General features: G+C 48.7%; 3 protein-coding genes across 7 annotated transcripts; 1 reads left to right on the top strand and 2 right to left on the bottom strand.

The window, feature by feature from the left end:
• Positions 1 to 177: 177 nt before the first annotated feature.
• Positions 178 to 4,021, bottom strand: LOC119110291 (mitochondrial ribosomal protein S33). Of its 4 annotated transcripts, none has more exons than XM_037234057.1 (2): positions 3,927 to 4,021; positions 178 to 684 (listed from the first exon to the last, which is right to left on the bottom strand). In XM_037234057.1, the coding sequence occupies exon 2, from the start codon at positions 674 to 676 to the stop codon at positions 329 to 331; it is 348 nt and encodes a 115-aa protein (XP_037089952.1). In that variant the 5' UTR covers positions 677 to 684; positions 3,927 to 4,021; the 3' UTR covers positions 178 to 328. The 4 variants fall into 4 exon arrangements, with proteins under 4 accessions (XP_037089952.1, XP_037089951.1, XP_037089953.1 ...); XM_037234056.1 differs by lacking the exon at positions 3,927 to 4,021 and adding an exon at positions 3,506 to 3,593; XM_037234058.1 differs by lacking the exon at positions 3,927 to 4,021 and adding an exon at positions 1,328 to 1,413.
• An 848-nt stretch (positions 4,022 to 4,869) lies between these two features.
• LOC119110067 (uncharacterized) lies at positions 4,870 to 8,524 on the bottom strand. Its single transcript, XM_037233810.1, has 5 exons — positions 7,980 to 8,524; positions 7,445 to 7,615; positions 7,027 to 7,131; positions 6,656 to 6,825; positions 4,870 to 6,274 (listed from the first exon to the last, which is right to left on the bottom strand). The coding sequence occupies exons 1-5, from the start codon at positions 8,122 to 8,124 to the stop codon at positions 5,924 to 5,926; spliced, it is 942 nt and encodes a 313-aa protein (XP_037089705.1). The 5' UTR covers positions 8,125 to 8,524; the 3' UTR covers positions 4,870 to 5,923.
• A 2,629-nt stretch (positions 8,525 to 11,153) lies between these two features.
• LOC119110288 (rhodanese domain-containing protein CG4456) lies at positions 11,154 to 22,144 on the top strand. Of its 2 annotated transcripts, XM_037234052.1 has the most exons (6): positions 11,154 to 11,203; positions 13,165 to 13,237; positions 17,339 to 17,452; positions 20,415 to 20,534; positions 21,312 to 21,477; positions 21,706 to 22,144. In XM_037234052.1, exons 2-6 carry the CDS (start codon positions 13,234 to 13,236, stop codon positions 21,761 to 21,763), a joined length of 462 nt encoding a protein of 153 aa, XP_037089947.1. In that variant the 5' UTR covers positions 11,154 to 11,203; positions 13,165 to 13,233; the 3' UTR covers positions 21,764 to 22,144. The 2 variants fall into 2 exon arrangements, with proteins under 2 accessions (XP_037089947.1, XP_037089948.1); XM_037234053.1 differs by lacking the exon at positions 17,339 to 17,452 and having other exon boundaries at positions 11,185 to 11,203.
• The last annotated feature ends 1,337 nt before the right edge of the window (positions 22,145 to 23,481 follow it).

The raw sequence follows: 23,481 nt of genomic DNA, 5'->3' as shown, positions 1-23,481 counted from the left end.
GATGTGCCTCGAAAATGTGTGACTGAGTTGAAAATCCGGTGGCATTCGCCAAGAAGCCATCAGTCAAAAGTCAAAACCGAGTCACCGAGTCGCGCAAGAGCACCCAGGCCGTCCTCGAACAAACTGGAGATCTCAGCACAGAGATGTAGACATCTTCGCCAGTACGAAACAGCAATACGCTCTTTCCTCGTTTATGTCAGCAGACTGCTTACGACACAACGCTGTTCTTACTGGACTAAACAGCATTCAAACAGAACATTTTCGACGGAGCATCACTGAGTTGCGCAAGCCACGCACTTGACAAACCACGAGAGAAACGGGCCCATCCCTACTTCTTGGCCCGCTTGCCCTGGCCCTTTGGCGGCGGTCCCTTGCCTCTAAGCTTCCGCAACCGCTTCATCTCATCGTTGAAGTCCTGGTGCTCGTCCCGGTACAGACCCAGTGCCCTGAGCCGAATCATCAAGTAGTAGGTCTCTTTAAAGCGTGGATAGTAGTCAACATACTCTGGGTCCTTGTACTTGGGCCTTTCTGACAGCAGCTTCACCACTCTCATGGACGTTTGCGTGGTGGGCCGCGCCACCTCGCCGAAGATGCGGCAGCTCAGCCGGTTCATTCGCCGCGCGTACTCGGTGGCATTCTTGGTCAGCTTGGCATAGCTGTAGAACCCGGACGTCATCCTGAGACCTGGAAGACCAACCACATTCAGGTACTTCCTGACATTACCAACTGCAAATGCAGAGGAGCCAGCAAAGCAGTTTCTATTGACAAATCATGCCTAGACGGCGGTGTTGGAAAACTTGACGTCTCCTGGCATAATGTATACTGGGAGATTTTATACCGCAGGATTGTGACTAGGTAATATGAAATATTTTGTACGCCATCATGATGCAACAAAAACGGCCTGTGGAAACTCATTTTACCTTTTTGTGTCAGGACAAAAAAAAAACCAAAAGGCGCAACAGCGTGAGACTTGCTGCTTCCATTAGGAGCCATGTATTGATATCCGTGAGAGCACAAATCTTGCACCCACCAGACTGAGGTGCCCAATAGCAAGCAGCCTGTGTTGCCATCTAGGTATATGATAAACCATGTATGGAAATGTGAAAAGTAAAGTGTGTGAATGTTGAATGGAATCGCCTTTGAACAATACCGGGAAATGAGTTACGAGTACCAGAATCGCACCGGTCTGTGGATCAGCAAAGCTCTCGTTTCCTACGCCCTACACAGACCAACTTGAATATCACTTAACCTACCATTGACGACGAATCACATTAATTGCCAAAGATGCAACGAACAGTCATAGAAAACCACACTGCCAATCACCTACCACAGATGGCTGCCTACTCACGCAACACCACTGTGTCATGGCAATGCAAATAAGAGAATCACTCGCAATTCAGTGTCGGAAACGTCTCAACTATTCAGCGGCTTGCACCCACCTCCCAGCTCAGGTTGGAGGTTGAACACAGCAGAGCTCTTCAATTGGCTTTAATGGTTCGCCTCCTCGTGACTGATTTGTCAAGAGCATAAATATTCTGCTCGCGCTCATGCCTCGGACAGATTTGTAAGCATTTGGAGGGAAGCTGTACAGAGATGGACATCACGATTATGAAGGACTTATTTTTGTACTATTATTTGTACTCATCCAGAACTGCCATGTGGTTGGATTTTTGGCCACTTCCTGGTACCCGGAGTACAAAAATGTTACGGAAGCTGTGGACTTAAACAAAGTTAAATTTGTCACTTAAGGGTGTGAAATTGGAGCTGGTAATTCATGCTTTACAAAAATATCCTTTTAAGTTGAAAAACGCTGCTATACATCGCCAAAAAACTGTTCGGAGACAGCCATCTCACTCCGGTAAAAACACCAGAACACCGGAGTAAGATGAACCCATAATTTTGGTCCGACAAATTACGGAGAAGGGACAAAAACAAGATTAAGACAAAATCATGATTAAATTGCAGCGTGAATTATCATATTCTTCAATGGTATCAGTAAAAGCGCATCAAAATCCATTTATACATTGCATTATCCGCCGGAGTCAGCGGAGTGACTGACTCTGATCCCTTTTGGTCGGCCTGCACGGGTCTGGCAGGCATGGTACTCCCGCTGGCTCCATAAATCGGTGAGGAGTGCTGCCTGTCTCTATTGTTCAGGTGGGACGTGCAGAGCCTCGTGTGTTGACTGGGAGTTGCAAGGTGGGGGGCATAAATGCTTAGCTGTTTTTAAAACCAGTTAGCTGGTGGAGCGTGAGTGACGTGACCGTGGTGGAGCGTGAGCAGCGTGATCGTGGTGGAGCATGAGTAGGTAGCAGTCTGTGGCATGTTAATTCACATTTTTTGTGTACCATTTTTTTTCTGGCTGTGCGTATCATACCCAGCCTCCATTTTGGAGGGTGCATTAGCCCGGTGTGTAGTCGCCCTCCATTTGGGAGAGTGTGTAAGCCCAATGGGTAATTACTCTTCATTTCGGAGGGTGTAGGCAGAACCTTTCATAAATTGCAAACCTATGTATATTCACACATGTTGCATAGTACAGAGTAAGAGACTGTTGTTTCAGTGTGCCATGTTTAATACTGATGTTTCCTTTCATTTAGTGTTTTTACATGAATTGCTGTAAATAAAAAGTGGGGCTTTTGTTGAGTACCACCAACTGTACTGTTATCTCTTAAAGATAACATAAATACAACTGTAATGACCTGCAGCACTTGGATAATTTTGTACTCCACTATAGAAAATTTGTACTCTGCTACCAGGAAGATTTTTAGATTTTCCAACACTAGTAGTGGGGGAAGTAAATGACATGCACCTCTGCCACTTAAACAGTATTTTACAACTAAAATGACCACTGAACAAGTTGAATGACAACTGACAACCATGTCACACAACACCAAGGAGCTCAGCTCTAGGCATAAAGACACAAACACATCAGACCAACAGACAGACAACAAGGGCCCATTAATGGTTTCTAACCCATGCTAGCCACTAATCTTATGACCTCACTTCCCTAAATTTAACTAGAGATAAGATCCTTAGATCAACAGAAGTTGTCCAGATCATTTTCAACTGTTGCTAGGGAGGGACTTTCTACAACTTTGTTTGGCAGTCCTGGGTCCATTCCAATTGTTGATTATGCTTTGACTAAGTGACATATGCATCTTCACAGTTCTGCTCCTACCTTTTGCTAATTGAGACTGGTTTCCCTCTAAGTTTCTGCCTAACTTCAAGTGCACTTGTAGATCTACCTTGTCTTTCCCCTTTGCAATCTTAAATACCTCTATGAGAACCCCTCTACATCTATGATATTTCAATGAATACAAATCCAAGACCTGAAGCTATCTCCTCATATTCTAAGTTGCTAATCATAGTTATTATCCTAGTTGCTTTTTACCATACCCCCTCCAGCCTATCCATATCCTTTTGGGTACATGGGGACCAACCCTGTGCATAATACTCCAGGCATGGTGTGGCATAAGCTAAGTTCAGCTTTTGACAGCATCCCTACTCTTGAAATGGACATCCTTGTTCATAAGTTCCAGCATCTCAAGTGCCTCTACTTCATGTAGGCATACTTCATGCACATTCTCCTAATGTACCACAGACTGATGTCTTCACTCAGGTTGTGCCTTGTGGTGTACTTCAAGCACAAAATCAGATAAATGCTCTGAAGTTCAACCCTTCATAGCTGGCTTAAAAAACATGCAACTGCTCACTGACAAAAGTCCTCAGGCGATTGTTGCACTTCTACGCGTGGGACCACTTGTTGTATCATATATTTGATATCTTTATGCTTAAAAGGAACATTTCAAATGAGGCAAACAACGATCACTTCATTATTAGCAGCCTACATTTCATTGCAAGTCACAATTGCATTCAAAATTAAGCAAACCACGGACAATCTGTTCACAATTTGTCTTAGCACCTACCGTTTCAGAATCTCAAACACCTTGAGCACATGTCGCAGGCGTACATAGCGTATTCCTCTATGGAAGATACAATTACTACCGCTTAACAGAGCTGCTCTTTCGAAACATGTGCGTCATTTTCCATCCGAAATTGCAGCGGCCAAATTAGGAGGAATTTTCCCATACCGAGAGCCCTTCCCGCGAAATCGCGGCAGACGGCCCTACGTTACGCCTTTGTGAGCATTCCCTTGCCGTCTACCCCCTTCTCTTGTTACGCACTGGCTGAGCTGGGCGGAACTCGCCCCACCTGGTTACACTGCAATAAGCGTAGCATCACTAAAAGTAGGTACATGTAGACCGAGGTAGACAATATACAGATGCGCTAGACAAAAGACGGCCGTGTTGCTGTCCTGAAAGGAAAACATAAAACGCAATTTAAAAAAGTCGTAGCACAATCTCCAATCAAGGCTTTAGAAACTTTACGTTGTCGACCCTCCCCCCGTTGCACTGCGGCCACGGCCCATAAAAACGCGCGTCTAAAATGTTACGGCAATATGTCTATGTCGAAAACAGTGTGCCCAACATTTTGGGTACCTGCTTTTGAAATGATACACGAAAAAATGATATACATGAATGAAATGAGCTGCTCCTATTTCCTCGAGTTATTACGGTAGCAGCCGGACGCTTAGCACGATCGTCCCCTTCAAGGACGTGCCGAATTTGCCTGGCGCCAGGCGTAGGGAAAACACGTGACCGTCGGGTAAGTCGTCAGTCACGCACGGCCACGGGCCTAGCAAAGTAATGCAAATTACAAGCGCCGTAACTAAAAACTTCAGTCCACTTGAACGTGGAACCGCGACGGACCCATATCCTACCGGCAGCCTCCAACGTCCTCACAAGTAGTTACTGATGACGCTGTTGTGGCGTCGCCACTAGTTCCGGTCGTTGTCGCAGCACACACAAAATTGTCTACTATCGCCTGCTTTATTGACTATCAACACCTGCAGATTAACGCCTGGGGCGTATGACACGCACAAAAGGCCAATTTGCACTATTAAGTATTTGTTTGTGACACAACGGAGTAATAAGTAGTTCATACATTGCGAAAAAATGCAATAAGATCGACGCAACGCTACTAGTCAAACAGGACTGACGGCTATCTAGCGTTAAATAACAAACTATCACCGCACGGTGTAGAACCAGTTGGCGTTGCTGACTGGAACAGGTCAATAACTAAAAGCAAGCATCACCACACAGCCCAGTCAGTCGGCGTCGCAGGCTAGAATACCTTGGTAACCATTTATGACCGCACAGAGCAGAGCCGGTCGGCGTCGCAGACTAGAATACCTTCATAGCTAGCACACTAAAAAATCGAATCCTGTGATCAAAAGTAGGTACGCATCAAAGCGTTTCACACCGGTCACAACACCACGCCCCCCCGGCACGCCGATCAATGCAGCCGCCCCGGCGGGACGGGGAACGGCGCCCGGATGTTTTTTCCCCACACATGCAGTGGGAGGGGACCTCCGAAACGGCCGGCTCTCATCGGTCAACCATGCCTACAGCTGGCTAACGCAGTAGGAACGTTTCAAGCTCTGCAGGCTAGGGTTGTATCGTAAAATGGTGCACGCCATAGATTCGGTGCCTGCCTGAGATCGATGCAAATACTCGCCAACTCCACAACTGGACCTGAAATAGCCGGCTGGCAGGCGTAATACATGCATACGAGAGCCACGCCGGGCCGCTGTCCCTGCGCCCAGGACTCCAAAACCAACAAAATCAAATATATGAAATGCGTCATTTACGAAATGACTAGACATCCGTCATCCGACGTTCCGCCAGTTACATAGCAAAATGACAAGACACCTATCAACAATCCGTTCCGCCAGTTACATACCACATGACTCGTGTGGCAAGGAGCGCCACCATCATGCGTAGCCATTAAGGACACTAAACGGGGGTTTCAGTGATCGCCATTGTTCACGTGAAGAGATCATTCAGCCCTCGCAAAAAACGACCTAGTTGCTGGGATCGTCGCAGGCTTCCTCGTATGACCGTCCGTCAAACGGCGCCATGTACCCCGGCCCCGTGAAGTTCATCAGCGCTGCCAGCCCACACAGGCCGTACCGGAACTCGGCCATTCTGTTGCACATGGGCAGCAGCGGCGTCAAGTCGACGCCGTTGTACACCATGCGGAACTGGAGTCCCTTCTGCGTGTGCTCCGCGCTCGGCGCGTACACCTCGATGGCCAGCCGGGCCGCGTACGGTGGCTGCTGATGAACGGCCATGGCGCGCACGTCCAGACTGAGCAGCGCCGCGCTCAGCGTCAGGTCGTGCGCGGCGAACACGACCAGCGCCGGCGCGTCGGCGGCGCCCGCCTCCAGCCGCGCCAGCAGCCGGCCCAGCTCGGCGAAGAAGCCGCGCATGCGCAGCCGCGCGGCGTGCCGCTCGTGCACGCCGCGCGGCTGCCGGCTCTCCCAGCGGCGGAAGGCGAACAGGCTGGTGGCGTCGGCCGGCGTCACGCAGCGGCCGGCAGCGCAAGGCAGCGGCGCAGCGTGGCAGACGAACGCCAGCAGCGCATCCCACAGCTCGCCCGGGCGCAGCGGCGGCTCGGTGGCGGCGCGCTCCGTCGCCAGCGCGCCAACGCGCGCCGTGCGCTCGGACACAGCCGGGTGCGCCTCCAGCTGGCGGCGGCGCTCGAGCGCGGCGCGCGTCTGCAGCCGCTGCGCCGCCGCGCAGCTGCAGCGCGCCGGGCACAGGTGGACGTCGCGCGTCACGCGGTACGCGGTGCTCGCCGAGAGGGCCGCCTCGCCAGCCAGGCCGTACAGGAGCGCGGCACCACTCTGGAAGGTGCGCTCCAGCGGCGTGAAGTAGAGCGCCAGCGGGCCGGCCACCAGGCGGGCGTAGGGCCCGCGCAGCGCTGCGCCCAGCTGCAGCAGCTGCAGCGCACCCTTCCGCGTCAGCCGGCCTACGCGGCAGCCACGGCCCTCCGGCAGCAGGCGCGTTTGGCTCAGCGCCGCCAGTCGCGCGCGCCACGAAGGGTCGGCGGCGCGCGCGGCCGCCGCGCGGCTGTAGTTGGAGTAAAGCCGGCGGATGTCGCCAGAGAGCGACGCTGACGTACCGCAGTCGAGGTCAGTCAGGTTACGCACGTGTAGCAGTGGGCCCCGGTCGCCGTGCCGCACCAGCAGGAAAGCTGCACGCAGCTCATACCCGGCCAACGTTGTGCCTGCAAGGGGACGGTCAAGGTCAGCATAAAACTGACAACAGGATGTTTGGAACACTGCAGGCCTTGCATATAGTGGTACATTGTATCATCAGTCATGTAAAATGCTTGTTCAAAGTCAGCCTGGTTCTAGAAAAACCAACAGTAGATAATTACACCAACAAACCCACACCTGAACATTTTAAAGAATACCATTATAATGCACAAATAGATAATATTCTTATCTATGAATTTTCTATCTGTGAAAATGAGCAACTGAAGCTGTGGCATGAGCACAAGATCATGCATTAAGATTGAGCTACAAAAATTCCATAACCTTCACTTCCTGCTCTGATGCTGTCAAGATGGGCACAGGCTTTCTTTACAGGAACCAGGGCTGAGCTACTGCCGGGATCTAACTCTTTCTGTTGGAATTGAGTCTTTAGTGCATGCAGAGGCAGAGCATAGCCTTGTCTCTTGATGGACATGCTTGTGAACCATGACCAAGCTGAAAAAGAGTATTGGAGACAATGAGTACATATGATTTGGACTACTTGGTTGCAGTTGCAAGTGCCTCAATGAATCATAATAAAACTATCAACCTTAGACATACCATGTTATACAAGGCACATTTGCATGATTTTTGTACAGCCCATAACATACCTAACAATTTGTGCTGATGAGGACAAACCACAAAACTTTAAGCTGGGATATAATTCACAGAAGATTATTACACATCAGCTTTAGCCAGCTTCATTTTATATTTATTGCCAGCTACAATACCCAAAGTTCAAATATTGCAATTATACCCTGATACATATTTCCCAAAAGAAAGTGGGAACCATATTAAAATAACTCGGCATCCAACTCACCTATAAAGCTCAATGCCACCACAAGGGCCAGCACACATACCAGCCTCACCCATTTCAACATGCCACTTCTGGTGCCCAGAAGAGCATAACAATTGAAGCAGCTGGGATTCTGCACCCCACCTGCATTAGACCTGTGCTTAGACATGATGCCAACTAAGTGTTCAAGGTTCACAAGACATTGTTATGAGGCAGTGGCAGGCCCCCAAAAGCCTTATTTAAAGAATACATTTAACATTGACTTTTCATATGCCCCACTTATAAATAGACAAATTAGGTCAGTACACCAGCAGGCATCTTCAGGTGAATGCAAAAACAGCCCAGGAAGGATTACAGCCAGGGGGCGGAACCCCGGCTTTTAGCCAGCTACAAGACAACACAAATGCATCATTCAAACATCCAGGTTGTCATGGAAAATATACAACAGTGATTGAATAAAAAACGCCGGAAATAGTTTCGGTGACAAGCCCTGACATTAATCAAAGCCACCCTCACAATAACAAATGGGCAAAAATGAAGGAGAACCCTGAGACAGGCTGCCGCGAGCAAGGGCCACTCAAGGATGGGGAAAACAGTGGACTAATACTTGTACACCTCAACCTCAATGTGGCTCTGGCTTTGAAGTCTTTTATAATTGGTCAGTCTCAGCATGACGTCAGGTTGGCACACACCGCAAACCTTCGCCTGTGATATGCAACATTAGGGCGTCGGGCGCATAACGGAATTCAGAGCTTCCGAGGCTCTCGTACTCGGATGCACCGATAGTTGCATGAGGTTAAACAACAGATAGTGGCAACTATGCGACAGCAAAAAAAAACGAATATTTTTTCCATCGTTGCCTTTCCTACAGCGGCATTTGTTGTCAACAAAGCCACTGTAAAATCTTAGCAAAGGTTGTAAAATGTGAGCACACTGCTGCCGATGTTAGTCCGTTTCAAGCCCGTAAAAGCAACGCCCCTAAAACAAACCATGCTAAAATGTCGTTCTACTACCTACCGCGGCACTTTGGCGCAGGGACAGCGCAGCAAGGGGCAGGGACTCAGTTGCCCCCAATGCCGGGAAGCAAAAGTATGTTTCTGCCCCGTGAAAATTTTTAGGAAGCTCCTTTTTCCAAACTATAGGTTTTGTAGATCTCGTAGATTACCAGATTTCAGATCGAGGAGGCCAGTGGTTGAGCTAAAGGATTCAAAATCGGGCTCAAAAGATCTTTTCTGGATCACGAGGTCTGTTTTCTGGATCATAAGACCGGCTTTATGGCTTAGGTAGCCCATGGTCTAGGTGAGGAGGCCCAGGAGTGGCCCTTGTTGACTCGGGAGGCTCCTGTTAACAGGCTCCTGTTGTCTCACTCTCGCTCAAACACTCATGTGTTTGGGTGGGGAGGATAGTCAATATGAACACACGAAGGTTTTTCCAGAATAATGACCGAACGGTACCGTGTAGCCGCGCCAAACTTTCCATAGTTGTAGTCAGCAAGTACATGAATATAAAATATTTTGACGAGCAAAATTTGATGCGCCTTGTAAGGTCGCTGACCTATGACAGATCAAAGTCAGGCCGTCGCTGTCAGCGAAGGCAGTTTCAAGGGAATCATTCAATCTAACGCGTCAGGGGAGTTTTACGAGGCCGCGTATCTTCAAAATAGTTTCTTAGACAATACGACCATTTCAGTCAGATAGCAACAAGTTACATTGAGCTTGGGCGCCATAAGACGGTCAGACCGAGACCAAAACCAATCTGCCTTTTTACAGCATAGCTTTCTTGATGGGGTAGCTTCTGATGATCATTTTGAATTTATTTATAACAAGGACGTCAACAAACATCTTCCTTGGACTGTTTGAAGGTAAGAGGAGGTCACCGACCACAAATGGCGCAGATAATCTTTTGTTTTGAGGAACACATACTGCCTGGCGTAATCCTCATCGGTACTTCAAATTAAACAGTGGAGACAACCTTGTGGGTTTTTGAACACTAAGACCTTGATATTATGTAAGGTCAGCGCCATGAAATGAACACCTGAGACATTTTGCTAAGAACAGGTATCTAAATTTGGGACGGTCGCATGAGGAGGTCAGTACACACTTTGGACACCCATCTGAAGTTTGGCCATCTTTGACCTCAAGATCACTACCCAGGGAAGTCAAATTTTGACACAAGTTAATTTACTTACAGTTTTACCTTTGAGTTTGATCAAATCCAATTAATTCCGTGTCCCAGGGTCTCTTAGCTTTTAGATCTCATGTCTGTAGCTCAAATTGAGCCCACCTCCCCCAGCCGAGCGAGTCGTATTCGACCGGCTACCCGGTCAGCAGGGTTAGATCCAGGGAGCAGGCACTGGGCGCACGCAACTCTCCTGATCGGCCGTGAAGCCGCCGCAGGCAAAACACGATTATATGATTGAGTTGTGTCGACATCACATTGGTTGCTGGTAACCACACATTGCTACCCACTCATTCTGCGGTCACCGTGAGGATATTAGGCTGCCAAATTCACGACGGCTGTTTTATGAAGCTGTATGGTGGGTCGGATTGCAAAGACTTCCTTGCGACGTGGATGGGGGGGGGGGGGGGGGGCTTCTCAGGTCAGAATTGGCTGCGACACCCTAATGGGTTGCCACATCTCATCCGTTTCAAGGTTACCATCATAGATATAGTTAAGGGGCGGGAGTGGTGGTCCATCCCCTTGGGCACACATTGCTATAGCTGCAGAAAAGGCCACTGACAGCGAGTAGAAATCAGCGAGTACTCACTGAGTTCCGTCCCTTTTCCACGAAAATCGTGCGTGCACCCTGGTTATTATGACACTATGAGGTTATTGTGTTCACATCGGCTAATAAAGTCTCATGATGCAAGTCCGTAAGTGCTGATTTTTGTCGGAAAACGCAGTTCTGACGATCGAAACATTTTTAATACCACCCCATTATCACCTGGTTGAAGGAGTCAGAACATAATGACCATTGCCATCAGATTGAAAACGGCTAATAAAACTGTGGTACGCTGCGAACCAAACGATGAAGGTTTCATGAACACAAGATGAGGCATGCAGTTTCTTCTGACGTTGGAGACAGCTGTAAAGACAACGGCTAAACGGAGCTTCTCCCTACGTCACTAGTTCATGTGACCAATCAGATGCCTTCAACTTCGCTGCCATTTTTTCGTGTTACTCTGGCTTTGGATAAACCTCGTGCGGCGCAAGCAGACTGACCAGACCTGTGATATAAACATTTGAAGGCGAGTACTGCTAGATGTGCGATGTGTTTTCATCCTGTGAAAAAACACAAGTCCCATCAGTCTGGGACCGCTTGCACTAGTGCTGATGTTCTAGGCATCCTGCGTTGCTTGTGATGCATGGGTAGACGTGAGGCACGTCGAATAAGCGCTTCGGCGGATATGCCGATGCACACGGATATGGGGCCAATTTTTGATGTGCAGGGTGGGAAGGGTAACATCTGCCAATGGTTTTTAAACGTAGTGACAAATAATGCTTCCCTGCTTGCGTGGCTGCGTCAATGGTCGCCGAAAATTGGTGTTTGCACGATCGTTGGCAGATGCCAGTCGTGCGCATCACCGGGGCGACGCTTAAATCAGCTGATTACAGACTTCCATGACGTCATTGGTACTCGCCCGATTTTCATGTAGATCAAAGAGTGATGACGATTATGGATTAAGGGCGCCCTGATTGCCGTGGTTATTTTGCGCCCTCGATGATGGAGGTTTGGGCCTGTGATAAAGGCTTAGGCTTGTATAAAAGCGGTTGCTTTGTAAATGTCGAACAAGTTATGTGTTTGGCCGCAATAAGGGAGTACGAAACAAGGAAGCATGCGTGATGCCATGTTATTGAGTGAAATATATATTCGTTATGATAGCATATTGAAGTTCATTGAAGGACTGATTGATAGGTTGCATCAGCCATGGTGGCTGGTTCGAAGTCCTCACGTCGTTTCGTTATTTGGAACCTCGGAGAGCCGGAACACATTTTCGTTTTACTAAGTATCCTGCAGCTGGTTGAATGCCCCTCACGCGGATTGCGGTCAATTTAGCCCCTGAGGTTCAAGAAACTAAAAAAGCTAGAGACGCCAAATTTGTAGGGTGTATTGGCCTGTATACTACATAGGAACGCACTTGTGCCATAACTTAAGGTTCTTAGGTCATGGCTTTCGGATTAAGTGAGGTCAAACAAGGTCAAGCTCCAGATCGGTGTCCAGAGTGCCCCCAGAACCTAAATGCCGGTTCTAAGAAAAGAGTCACTGGTGCTCATGTAAGGCAAGTGATTTTTTACCTTTCTCAGGTCATGGTGACCAAAATCAAACAAGACCGCTTTGAGTTTTGCATTTGTACAAGCGTTCAAGATTACGTGAGGTAGTTTGTTCCAAAAAACAAATGTCGACCTGGGTCATCTTAGGCTAGCAGCCTCTGCTAATGTTTAAGAAGTTCATGGAAGGAACATGATGCCGGTCCTGTTATTAATAATATTGAAATGAGCACTGGAAACAACCCCACATCGCAAGCTTTGGAAAAATAAAGCAGTTTGGTTTGGACCGTGATCTGACCTTCATACTTGACCATAGGCCAAAGGAGCTTGCCAATTAAATTGTGTTACCTGAGAGACTATCTCAGAGATGTACGGCTTCGTTTAACATTGTGTCATTTGCATCGGATTGAACGTTTCCCCAGATATTGTCTTCGCTGAATTCATGGCCTGATTTTAACCCGTCGTAGTCCAGCGACCACAAGTTTTTGATACCAGGCGATCCGATATTCAACTGCCTACAGCTATGCAAAGTTTGGCGCGGCTGCGTCGTCCCTTTCGGGAATCATTCCGGAGAAACCCTTCGAGGGAGGTCAAATTGACCCACGCCCACCCGACATGTCTTAAGTTATACGATTTGACTCACAACACACGATGCGATCAGCCATAATGGATCCGACAAGCTAAGTATGGTGACATATCCAAGGGAGAGTTTAGGAAATTAGTAGGGTTCACGTTGTCAGAACTTTGTTCCGTTCTATGGATGCATGGAACATTTGAGATGCCTTGGCTTCGGCTCAGCCATCGAGTACCACCCTTCTCCGCCGTTTTTCGAAACACAGCTCCAGTTTAGACTGGTGTTTGTAGAGTCTTCGACTGATGGTTCCTCCGTTATTTCGCAATGCTGCAATGTTCGACCGCGTGACTGAATCATTTGTTTCAGGAAGAACATATTCATACCAACAGCCCGGATCACACAGAAAACTTTGCGAAGCCACGTGTCGCTGCTACAATGTGTAAGTAATATTTCGTTACATCGCTTTCATTCAATCATTCATTCCGGTTTGGATGGGTAGGTAAGGTGAGTTCTGGTAGGACGCAGGTGAAGGGGAGGTCAAATGATATTCCGTTGCAGGGGCGTCCGCACGTGATAACCTCCCCCCCCCCGAGAGTACGTGCGCCCCAAACCAAATTGTTTGTATGTTTTGTACCACAGGTGTAGTTTCGCCGATTGAGTTAGCATGGGTGGAGTAGGTTGAGAGGTGGAGGGCTGAACAGTGCGTAACAACGAAAGGTGCCTTCAAAACAGGCCAACAAATCGGTTTGTCACGGATTTGGCCCACTTTCCTCTCAAAGTTGAGGCCGAGGTGCGTGTGGGGGGGGGGGGGGAGAGGGGGAGCTGAAGCTCCTTCAGCTGAAATAGGAAACTGCATCCCCCACATGTACGTGACTAAAGGTTGATAATCGAAAAATCTAGGTAGCTACTTTAAGATAAGAGTAAAGAACGAGCGGTGTTGTTTTGTGAAACGTGTGAATCTGTGCGCCCCTGTGGGACGCTAACTTCGGTTTTCGGTGAAATATTTCAGTTGTTTAGGCCCCGTCGTAAAGTCCTGCATACGCCCCTGTTCCCTTGTGCTGCATCGATGATATTTAAGACCACATATCGTTGGAAATTCGATGGGAGAAGAAGTTGTGATATCTCGCGTCAGGTTTTTTTCTCATCCAACTGCGTTCTTTGTATCCGGGTGCATCGGTGTGAACACCTTGGGTGCTTCTGTGAATTACCAGCTCAAGGAAGGCCGTGGATGCGCAGAGGGTCCGATACTGTTCCATACGAATGAACATGAAGTAATTATTTGAAAACGTACGAGTAAAAGGAAGTCCGTTGCCCCGACATTTCACCTTTTTGTCATTTCTCCCTTTAGTGCCTGCACAACAAATTCAGGCCGATAAAGCCACGGTCAAACCAAGCCGTGTGAGTTATGTTTGAAGTGTGTTCGTGTGACGTGCATGGCGGCAGTAAACAACGCCACACCGGATCTCTCGACAGGCGCGCAAATCTAGAGTACTCGTACTCTAAATTTGAGTACTGGTGCTCAAAGTACTCAGAGCACTCGAACTAGAGTATCAGTAAGAGGGTACTCGCACCCCGGTAGTAATCATAATAAGTTTGCATTTTCAATGTGCATGACAGCATGTCTTCGAGCACACTTAGCGCGACGAAGCTCAGGCCTGCTCTGCACCGTGCGAAGGTCAGCTGTATGTAAGCCGCGGCTGCAGCTGATCGCTCGTCTTCCGCCAGTATGCGTTGTTCCATCGCTCACAGCGATGATGCGTCTGGGTCGGTAACGAAACCGCCAGATGTGGAAGGGTTAGCTTAGGTCTGCCTCTCTGGAGCACTGGATTTAGTGCACGTCCAGAGGCCCGGGTACAAGTATGTCTATAAATACCGGAATAGGAATTGGCGTATTCCCTTTTCACACGTGTATGAGAAATCCCGGCGATGCGCAGGTGACACAGGCACATCGGGTCATTGTCGACAGGCCTGGGGGGGGGGGGGGGGGGGGAAGCCTTCCTCTCGCGCGTCAAGGCCTCGCGGCGATAAATTTACTCATGGCCTGATTTAAGGGAGTGTTTCACACTTGTGTGGGATTTTGAATTGAAATGGCCGACTGGAAGGTCATTCAGTGCAGTTTGCTTCTCGCCCTTCTGGCCTATAAACCTCCAGTTTCTGAGCTACTATTTCAAGGTCACCCAGACATTCATGACGCTGTAAAAAACGTTATTCAGGTCTCGCCATGTCATTAGCCATATGGCGATCAAGGCAAAAAAAAAGAATGTGTCGTTCATATCTGGCGTTCGTGAGTACGACTTCCAGACATAACTGCCGTAAATTGGCTGTCAATCAATGTTGTGCACGATACGATGACGCAAGCAGACAATGACGCATTGAGAAGCATAATTACTAAACAGAGAAGTTTGTCGTGTTGAGCAGTTTTTACACTTAAAAGTATACCGATGGATGCAATTGAGCCCATGCTATCATATCTGATGCTTGCTTCAATGTCTTCAAACGTGGAACATTCCCTTCAACCGGCTGTTTTTTGTTTCTTCTGCTGCGGAGGCCGGGCCGACAGTATGACTTGGGATGATGTTTGAGTGTCGGCAAGGTGTTTTAAGTATCGAAGAACTGAATGATCTGGACCACACAACGTGTCTAGTTAACGTAGGCTAGCTACTATCCAGGCTAATTTTGCCAATATATTCAGTTTCAAGTGCAGTTGCACAATCAGCATCCTGCACTTGACAATATGACCAAAGTATCTGGCATGTACGGCTGCTGGCGGGCGCTTGTTCGTTACGTCTGTATTACCCGGTTGCAGCGCTCACTGAACTTTGATGACAGCAGCCAGGCAGACAGCAGACGGTGTAACAGGCGTGCTTGCTGTCCCAGTCGTCTGGTGGTCGTGAGCGTGGACAGCCGGGTTAAATTTCCCTGGTGCGCGTCGGACCGCCGGTCTGCCCGGCGCGTTCATAGGACGCTGCTGACCGCTGAGTCTCGTTGGACAGCGTGCCGAAGCTCGGTCGGCGCGCTGGTGGTCATCTGGTACGGCTGCTGGGCGTAAAAAATGGCCGTAGTATTTGTCAAGTCCTTGACGCGGGTATACACCTGAATGCCGAATGATTGCACTGTTTGAGGCCTGCTGGCGTAAGCTGATAGCAAGCATATCTACGGATACCGGCACACTTTGGGCTCGTGCGACTGCGAGCGAGCCGCCAGCCGGCCGCAGAGTACCGACGAAATGTAATGTTGTGTGTCGAAGTCAGCGGCTCGATAAAATGCCATTTCAAATCATAGATCTGTGCGACACGTAGGGGTGGAATTGAGACGTGTTGGCTGCACGAGCCTTCCTGCGAAATCGGCATCCGTATTCTGTCGGAGGAAACCTTCAAATGATGCAGACGCAAGGGACAAAGGCTACAAGACACAATGCTACAAAGTGACCAAACGCGTAGCATCATCCGGAATGCGGGAACTGGGATCTAAAAATGTTATGTTCTTTTTTGCTCATTGTGGACTCAGATCAATTACCGAATTCACCGTACTGTTCTACAGCGACTTGTGCATCATATAATCGTTACATTGTTGCGAACGTTTTCCGTACATTTCGGACAGCAAAGTTGTGGTGATTGTTTTCCAGAAAATCATAATCGATATTAAATTGTATGGAGATCATGATCGATGCAAAGCTTACACCTGATAACGATGCGTCACTTTTGTTCGCACGAATTATTCTTGTCGCACGTTTTACATCGTTCTTCATATCCCAGACTCGATACCAATACCGATTATTTTCACAAAAATCGCATTGCACGGGTAATACAGGTGGCAGCCTGGTGAATGTGGCTGAACTGAATTACAGCGAGAATAGAGATAGCCTGCAGGGCTAACAACCGGCCTGTTCACCGGACGGATGTGGCTATGGATTATACCTTTTGCCTCGCTCGCTATACGCTCGGATACGCCTCATCACCAGACCGTTGTCTTAAAGCTTTGACGCGTGTGAGCACCCGTGCACACGGACCTGGGCACGAGGCAGTGCTTCGTCATTTTTCTCGTTCTAGTCTATAAGGTGTAATTTGGCGTTTGGATTGATGGTTTCATGAAGATATGGGTGGGGCTTTGGGCGTTCTTTGGTGAATTCTCCCCCCCCCCCCCACATTTGTCCCCCCTCGATGAGCCACCAATCCACCCAGTAGCTAGATATAGGGCCATTATAAAAGACAGCCTTTTTTCATCGGAAATCTGCCATTCTCCGCTTTTCAGTCTTAAGAAACTTCGCGTTCCGTCATAAGCTTAATATTCGATGGAACTACGACTTAAGGTGACGCGGGGAATATTTGTTTATAAACAGTGATTCGCAAACTATTCAAGAGCGCTAGCTGTCCACGAGCATGATCTGCCGATTACGCCGTTGAGAGTTGACTGTCATAAAAAGGCGAGCAAATGTCCCTGCGCAGTTCAGTGACCTGAAGTGTGCACATGATATTCATCTATTTGTTTTTTATAAGCACTTGTCGTACCATTGCTTGAGTAACCAGTTTTGGTTCAACAGTTGGCCTGCGAGCGTTGGAAGCCTTGAGACAGGGCTCTGGTGCTGTGCGTGCTACAATGCACCGCCTACCCGCGCCGATTCTCTCACGTCTTAGCTTTGCCACTTCGGAATGGGGTAAGACTCGTTTGTTTTCTAGCGTACTTATTGCCTGTTGCTGTGTCGGTTTGGAGACATGGCTTTAGTAATCCACGTGTTGTCCTATAGTGGAACGCTTTCTCCCTGCACGCTCTGTGCCGGTTTTCGTTTGGTTTTGTTGCTAAGGGTACACTGCAACATCGCCTGATCTTAGTTGTAGACAAATGCTCTCAGGTGATGTTTCGTGACACGAACAGTAGTTTGCTTGACAAAATGGCGTACAATTTTGTACTTTTCGTCCAATTCTCAGTCACATGTCATCTCACTTAGATATTACAAATGTGTTTTCAATGTTGCTCTCACCCATAAAAAACGGTGTGGTTGTTGCATCAAATTAATAATAACCGCTGGAGTTGATGTCGGAGCTCTCCAAGGGGTAGTAGCTTCCTCTCAGGCGATCCCACCCCTTAGAACTCGTGGGACATTGGCTGCGACGGGCGAACTTGGTGGATCCCATGTCCACCTGTATTCGGGTTAGGTTTCAACCTCCAGCGCTGTTTAATAACATGACCTAGGGCATGATATCGGCTTTTCGTCCATAACCTGAGCATGACTTCAGCCGTTTGACATCTTTGGCTTCGGCAAGGCAACCTTACTCCGTGGAAGATATTGATTTTTGTATAATAATTTTTCAGCTGAATCGCAGCATACTACGGTACGCTCGCCTGATGCACCGAGTATCTGTGCGTTTGCCGGCAGTTTTCTTTGGTAATCATCTGCAAAGTTTCAAAATCAGCATGGGTACTACGAGAAGCGGGTGCCCGGCAGTAGGGCCTAAACGATGGCGGCGTGTTAGTTCATGGCGCTACAGCCAAAAGCGAAGTGGAATGGTTGCTATGTTTCAGCTGTTAGGAGACTCAGGATTGACTGCTGTTTTTTGTTTTTGCCTGAATTTTCTCGTTTTGGTAGCCATACAAAGCGAGAGGTTTTTTAGTCCTCATGATTTTAAGTGGAAAGTTATTGGTGATGAGGTTGCACCCAGCACTGACACATTTCTTCTGCAGTGATTTCATGCAAGTGCTCAGAGCGTTTCGTCTTCGGGGTTAAAAGTTGGGGTATTGCCGAGTAGGAACAAAAATTTGTAGATGTGGGCAGAGAGTTGCCCATTTTACATTGCGTGGTAGGGGTAGTCTGTGTAGAAGGTCGTTTCCACGCGTTCTCCGCATTATGGCACTTCCCTTTTTTAGAGCTTGTCATTTAGACTTATTGGAAATAAAACAGGTCTTCCATGCCTCGCTCGCAGCGTGTCGACACACGTTGCCGAGACTGTCCGTGATACGTTGCCGTGACTGTCCTACGAACATGTTCAATACCAATGTAATGACAAGCTAATCTGTGCCGCTGTCTATTAACAGCTTGCTATAGTTGTCTGCAGTGCTCATCTCTTGAGGCCTTAAACGCTCTTGCTTAGGCATCAACGAGCTTGGGATACATTGCCCTCAAACGACACAGACGGGTTGCTCACGGTGCAGTGAGAGATATGCACTGAACTGAGTCCCGCCAGGGAAGGTCAATATTAAATCCGAGCGTATTCACGAGTTTTATGCAGTCATTCTTTCGGACGGATTTTCTTACACAACCTGGACCAGAGGAAACTGGAAACACCCGTATCGCATGAACGCAATGCTTAAATGATGTTTGAACATCGCAGTTATTTCACACAAAGTGAAGTAACTAGTGTTCAAACACTACCAAACGGGAATGGTGCGCGCTCGCCCAGTTTGTTGACCCCTTTTATGTTTTAATAGCGATGAAGGACCATCCGCACAATAACGTTGACATAGTTGGCTTGTAAATTGAGGGTGCTGGTCACATCTGCATGAGCACTTGGAGCAGGTGCATTCGCCTGTGGGCACTGCCCCTGCCCCTCCGGCTTCCCACGGTTGTAGTTTCCCGCCGTTTCTTGCTCTGCTGGTCCGGGTTCGTTCTATTTTCACCATTGGCTGTAATGGCTAAAGTTGAATGGGCTCGGGATTTTTGCTCGTTTTTTATTTCCATTTCTTTGACGGTCATTCCGAATAATGCTATGATGTGAGAAAGCACGGCAAGTAACCTTAGGTGATTTCCATGACATTAAGGAGTGATGCAAAGCCGATCAGGTTGTATCATTATACCCCCACCCCACCCCACCCCCACCCCCACCCCCACCCCCACCCCCGCCCACCCTGTGGAAAACACGGGGAAACTAAAAGCATGGGAGAGTGGTACTTCGTAACATTTTGTGAGCTCATCTCGTGTGCTCCCAGGGTAATGTAGGCGTAGGTTTTGCCTGTGCAATTTTCAGATTGAAACCTGAGCGGATTGGCAGTTACAACACCACACGCACTGCAGACCCCAGTGTAATCTCGATTGCTTGTGTTGTAACTGTCAGTCCCTCTGGGCATCCACCCGAAAACTGCGTAGTGCAAGTTTGCGTCCCTGAATTCCCGATGTCCATATGAATTGAGTGTAACAGGAGTTTTAAAGCATTATTTCCCGGCGCATGATCTTTTTCTCTCGTCCGTCGGTCACCACTTAATGAGAGCTGAGGGGGTCCGATGCCCGTTGACCTGTGGAGACTGCAACGCCGGGTTCTGTTTTGTGGGCATAGGTCGGCTTGGGCACACCTGGCTGTCTTGCAAATGGGTCAACAATTCATCTGTAGTGTTCTCCCATGCAATGACAGCATTGACCCACAGGCTCTAAAACATATGACGCTCGATGTTGTGTTGTCACTCTGGGCATCCGTTGTCCATCTGCCGTTGTTTGGCGATTGATTACGGGGTTCAGAGCTAGCTTGCAACCAATATCTGCGCATTTTAACGTTGAGCAACGAATGCCTGACAAAATAAAGTCGCTCGTGATATCAAATGTAACTTGTACACTTTGCATGTCAACGATGTCCCAGACGGGATCAAAACGCGATGTGCTGTAAGTCATCAAGGTCTGGGCTGTTTTCTAGCTGCTGACTTCGCTGACGTCAAGAAAGCGGTGAAGGATGGCGACGCGACCATCGTGGACGTGCGGAACCCTGAGGAACTGAAGACGGACGGCAAGATCCCCACCTCCATCAGCCTGCCACGTCAGTAGACCTCGGCTATCGATTGTCTGGATCTGATTCCGACTGAGGATCGATTGTCGGCTAGCGTTGCGGCGCGTGCCGATCAGTTGGTAGGGCGTTTGTCCAGTACCGGACGCCGACTCGAGTGTCCGAGCCCGACTACCGGGCTGACATTTCGACGACCCCGCTGTAACTGGCGCCGTGACAACTTGCGGCGCTGCTGGCTGGCTGAGATGTTACATGCGTCGTGAAATCTTCCCTTGATCGAAGCGCAGGCTCGCCATGCCGAAGTCAAATGTCCGCACTGTACCGTTCCATCAGTCATTTTCTTGATGGGTACGCCTTCTTGACGTGCTCTGTTTCTAACCGTGAACTGTTCCCATTGTGAATTTGTGCATGTGTTGAGGGGAGGGGCCGCGTAATATCGCACCATTTCATGGACAGCTTATGATCAGCGGCTGCAGCTGACTGCGCGGAATTACTGACATCCGTCGAGTGACGGCGTTTGCCGGATTGCTCATGTTTAAAGTTTTGGTTTAGTAAAGGAGTTGAGCAAATACGTTAGGCCTTGTAACATATATTTTGATAATGTATCTGATGTATTTTCATCATTAATTCTTCCAACAAGGTGTTTCCAAAGAAAGCGAACAGTTAATTCCAAACACTTGGTAGAAAAAAATCAGGTCATAGGGCCACTGCGCATGGACAGCCGTCCTGTTGCCTGTAGGCGCCGGGTCACGCTGGCCTGTGTTCCTGCCTGTTCGCCTCACACATTGCACACCCGGTGGGCCGTTGCAGTGCCCGAGATCAAGGAGGCGGTGGCGTTGTCGGAGGACAACTTCAAGAAGCGGTACGGCGTCGCCCGTCCCGGGGAACGTGACCCGCTGATCCTGCACTGCAGGGGCGGCGTCCGCGCCCAGAAGGCGGCCGCCCTGCTGACTGAGGCCGGCTTCAGCAACTTGCGGTGAGGCGGACGCCACTGGCTGTTGCTGTCATTTGCCCGCAGATGGCAGGCGGTCACCGGCTGCAAATGGAAGGTCGCTGAATGCCTGTTTGTGCGCTGTGTGCGTTTTGAGGTTAACGCCGGACACCAGTCCCCCACATTTCCGAGAATGTGTGAATGCATTAGCATAACATGGCTTTTTCATTAGTAGCGTTCATGTGTTATCGTCACTAATCCTTCTTTGGTCAGGGTGTACCAGGGCTCGTTCGCCGACTGGGTGAGCCAGGGCGGCCCGGTCGACAAGTAGCCGGGCGGCGGGTCTGCCGACGGCTGCTTCGACGTGACGCAGGTGGCGCCACCGCTGCGCAGACTCCGCGGCCCGCCGTCGGCCACTGCAGCCAGATGCGGATGCGAGTGCTTGAGGAAGCCGAGATTTTGACGCTTTTCGTCTGCGCTGTTTGACTTTATCCCAGAGTAGGTTCGGCGCGAAGCGAAGTGAACATGTGATACTGCGTCGGTGATCTCTTGAGGTGGCTAGTGGCTGAGAATGCACAGACATAGAGCTGCATAATTTGGGGGTTTTCTGTGCAATGGCATCATTGGTGGCGTTTTGCTTGAATCAAAACATATTTTGATGGATGAATGCTATGTGTCTGTACCCAAGAAATATACTTACAAGAGTCCATCGTATCTCAGTTTTCGTCCTCGTGCATTTCAACGTTGGTTGTACAAAATTTCAGGTACTGACTGTAGCTCTACAGTTCATGGACATTTCAGCTTCGTAACCTTGGTCCAAAGATGCTTCTAAACTATGTTCACGGGACAAGAGTAGAAAAGGAAGATAACTTTGGAAATGGACGACTTTTGTTCAGGCGTTATTTCAACAGAAATCGACATGCTTCACCGTTTTCACTTAGAGTATGCAATGGAGTCCATTAAGTATGTTGACAAGATCAGCTTACTAGGCAATAAACCTAGCTGTCTGCATCATCCCACAGGCAGACTGTTTGGAGTTTAGCCGCCAGAGTTCGCTGTAAGCTACCATAATAGTCATCATCCAGTACTGCACGCTGTCTTGGGGACATGTATGCATGCACACGTCCCGTTCGACAATGTGGGATTACCTCAGTTGAGGTGACTTCGTGGCGAACTGGTGAGAGAGGCAGCGACCAGCGCGATTCCGGGGAAATCGCCGGGTTAAGCGGACGGAAGGAAAAGTAAGGAATGAAGAAAAGAATAAAGAAAAGCACGTTATGGGCAATGAATCGAGGTGGGCGCATAACAGCGTTTAGTGGCTCGTAAATTCGGACTAAGCCAAATGCCTGTCAAAAAACGATATTATGAAAAAGAAAGGTTAGATACAGGCTTGTGCTTCGCTGCAGATGGAGCTGGAATGAACACCGAAATCACCCGCACTTGTTCTGAACGAGGGAGAATAGATTCTTCCGACAAACATGATCGAGCATGAGACGGAATTGAATTGGTTGTTTTTGGCTGAAACTTCAATGAGCCGAATCAAACAAGCATAAGGTACAGTCATTTTCACAGACGGTTTATATCGGCAGCAAATTAAAGACTAAGTATCAGCAATGCTGTTTCATCAGGATATATTTCATATCCACTTAGGAAGGCCATTGGGCGTGGTATCTGGTAGTGTTCGCCTGGAATCGATTCCATTGAATTCGATCCCGGAATCGAATCGAATATACTACGTCGGATCGGAGTCAAATCGCAAATTGTGTCATGCACAGTAAGCCAGAGTTCAAATCATCCTGCGACTTTAGAATCGGTGTCGGAATCGGTCCTCGGATGCGGGGTCAGACACATGCCGAGCACGAGATGAGTGCCAATTCGGTTTGGGATGAAATGGCGAACCTCATGGCACGGGGCTGGATGAGCGGATACCTTAACTCCAATCAAGCATGATCATACATATGCACGAAATGTTTAAGTTTGAAGTGGCTATCTTCCACTGCACGGGCCGTTGGTTTGAGCCCGAATATCTCCCGGAAAATGGTCATTAGA

Source organism: Pollicipes pollicipes, unplaced genomic scaffold (assembly GCF_011947565.3).
Source record: "Pollicipes pollicipes isolate AB1234 unplaced genomic scaffold, Ppol_2.1 Scaffold_7231;HRSCAF=8579_pilon_pilon_pilon, whole genome shotgun sequence".
NCBI lineage: Eukaryota > Metazoa > Arthropoda > Thecostraca > Pollicipedomorpha > Pollicipedidae > Pollicipes > Pollicipes pollicipes.
Note: the sequence above shows the minus strand (reverse complement) of the source record. Positions and strands in the feature narration are given on the sequence as shown.

Coding starts and splice junctions, on each gene's coding strand:
- LOC119110288 (XM_037234052.1), top strand. Junction 17,453..20,414: donor CTTTGCCACTTCGGAATGGG/GTAAGACTCGTT, acceptor GCTGTTTTCTAG/CTGCTGACTTCGCTGACGTC. Junction 20,535..21,311: donor CACCTCCATCAGCCTGCCAC/GTCAGTAGACCT, acceptor GGGCCGTTGCAG/TGCCCGAGATCAAGGAGGCG.
- LOC119110067 (XM_037233810.1), bottom strand. CDS start 8,124: ATGTCTAAGCACAGGTCTAATGCAGGTGGGGTGCAGAATCCCAGCTGC. Junction 7,132..7,444: donor CATCAGAGCAGGAAGTGAAG/GTTATGGAATTT, acceptor GTCCCCTTGCAG/GCACAACGTTGGCCGGGTAT. Junction 6,826..7,026: donor CCTGACTGACCTCGACTGCG/GTACGTCAGCGT, acceptor AGCTGGGCGCAG/CGCTGCGCGGGCCCTACGCC.
- LOC119110291 (XM_037234056.1), bottom strand. CDS start 3,542: ATGCTGGAACTTATGAACAAGGATGTCCATTTCAAGA. Junction 685..3,505: donor CAAGGATGTCCATTTCAAGA/GTAGGGATGCTG, acceptor TTGGTCTTCCAG/GTCTCAGGATGACGTCCGGG.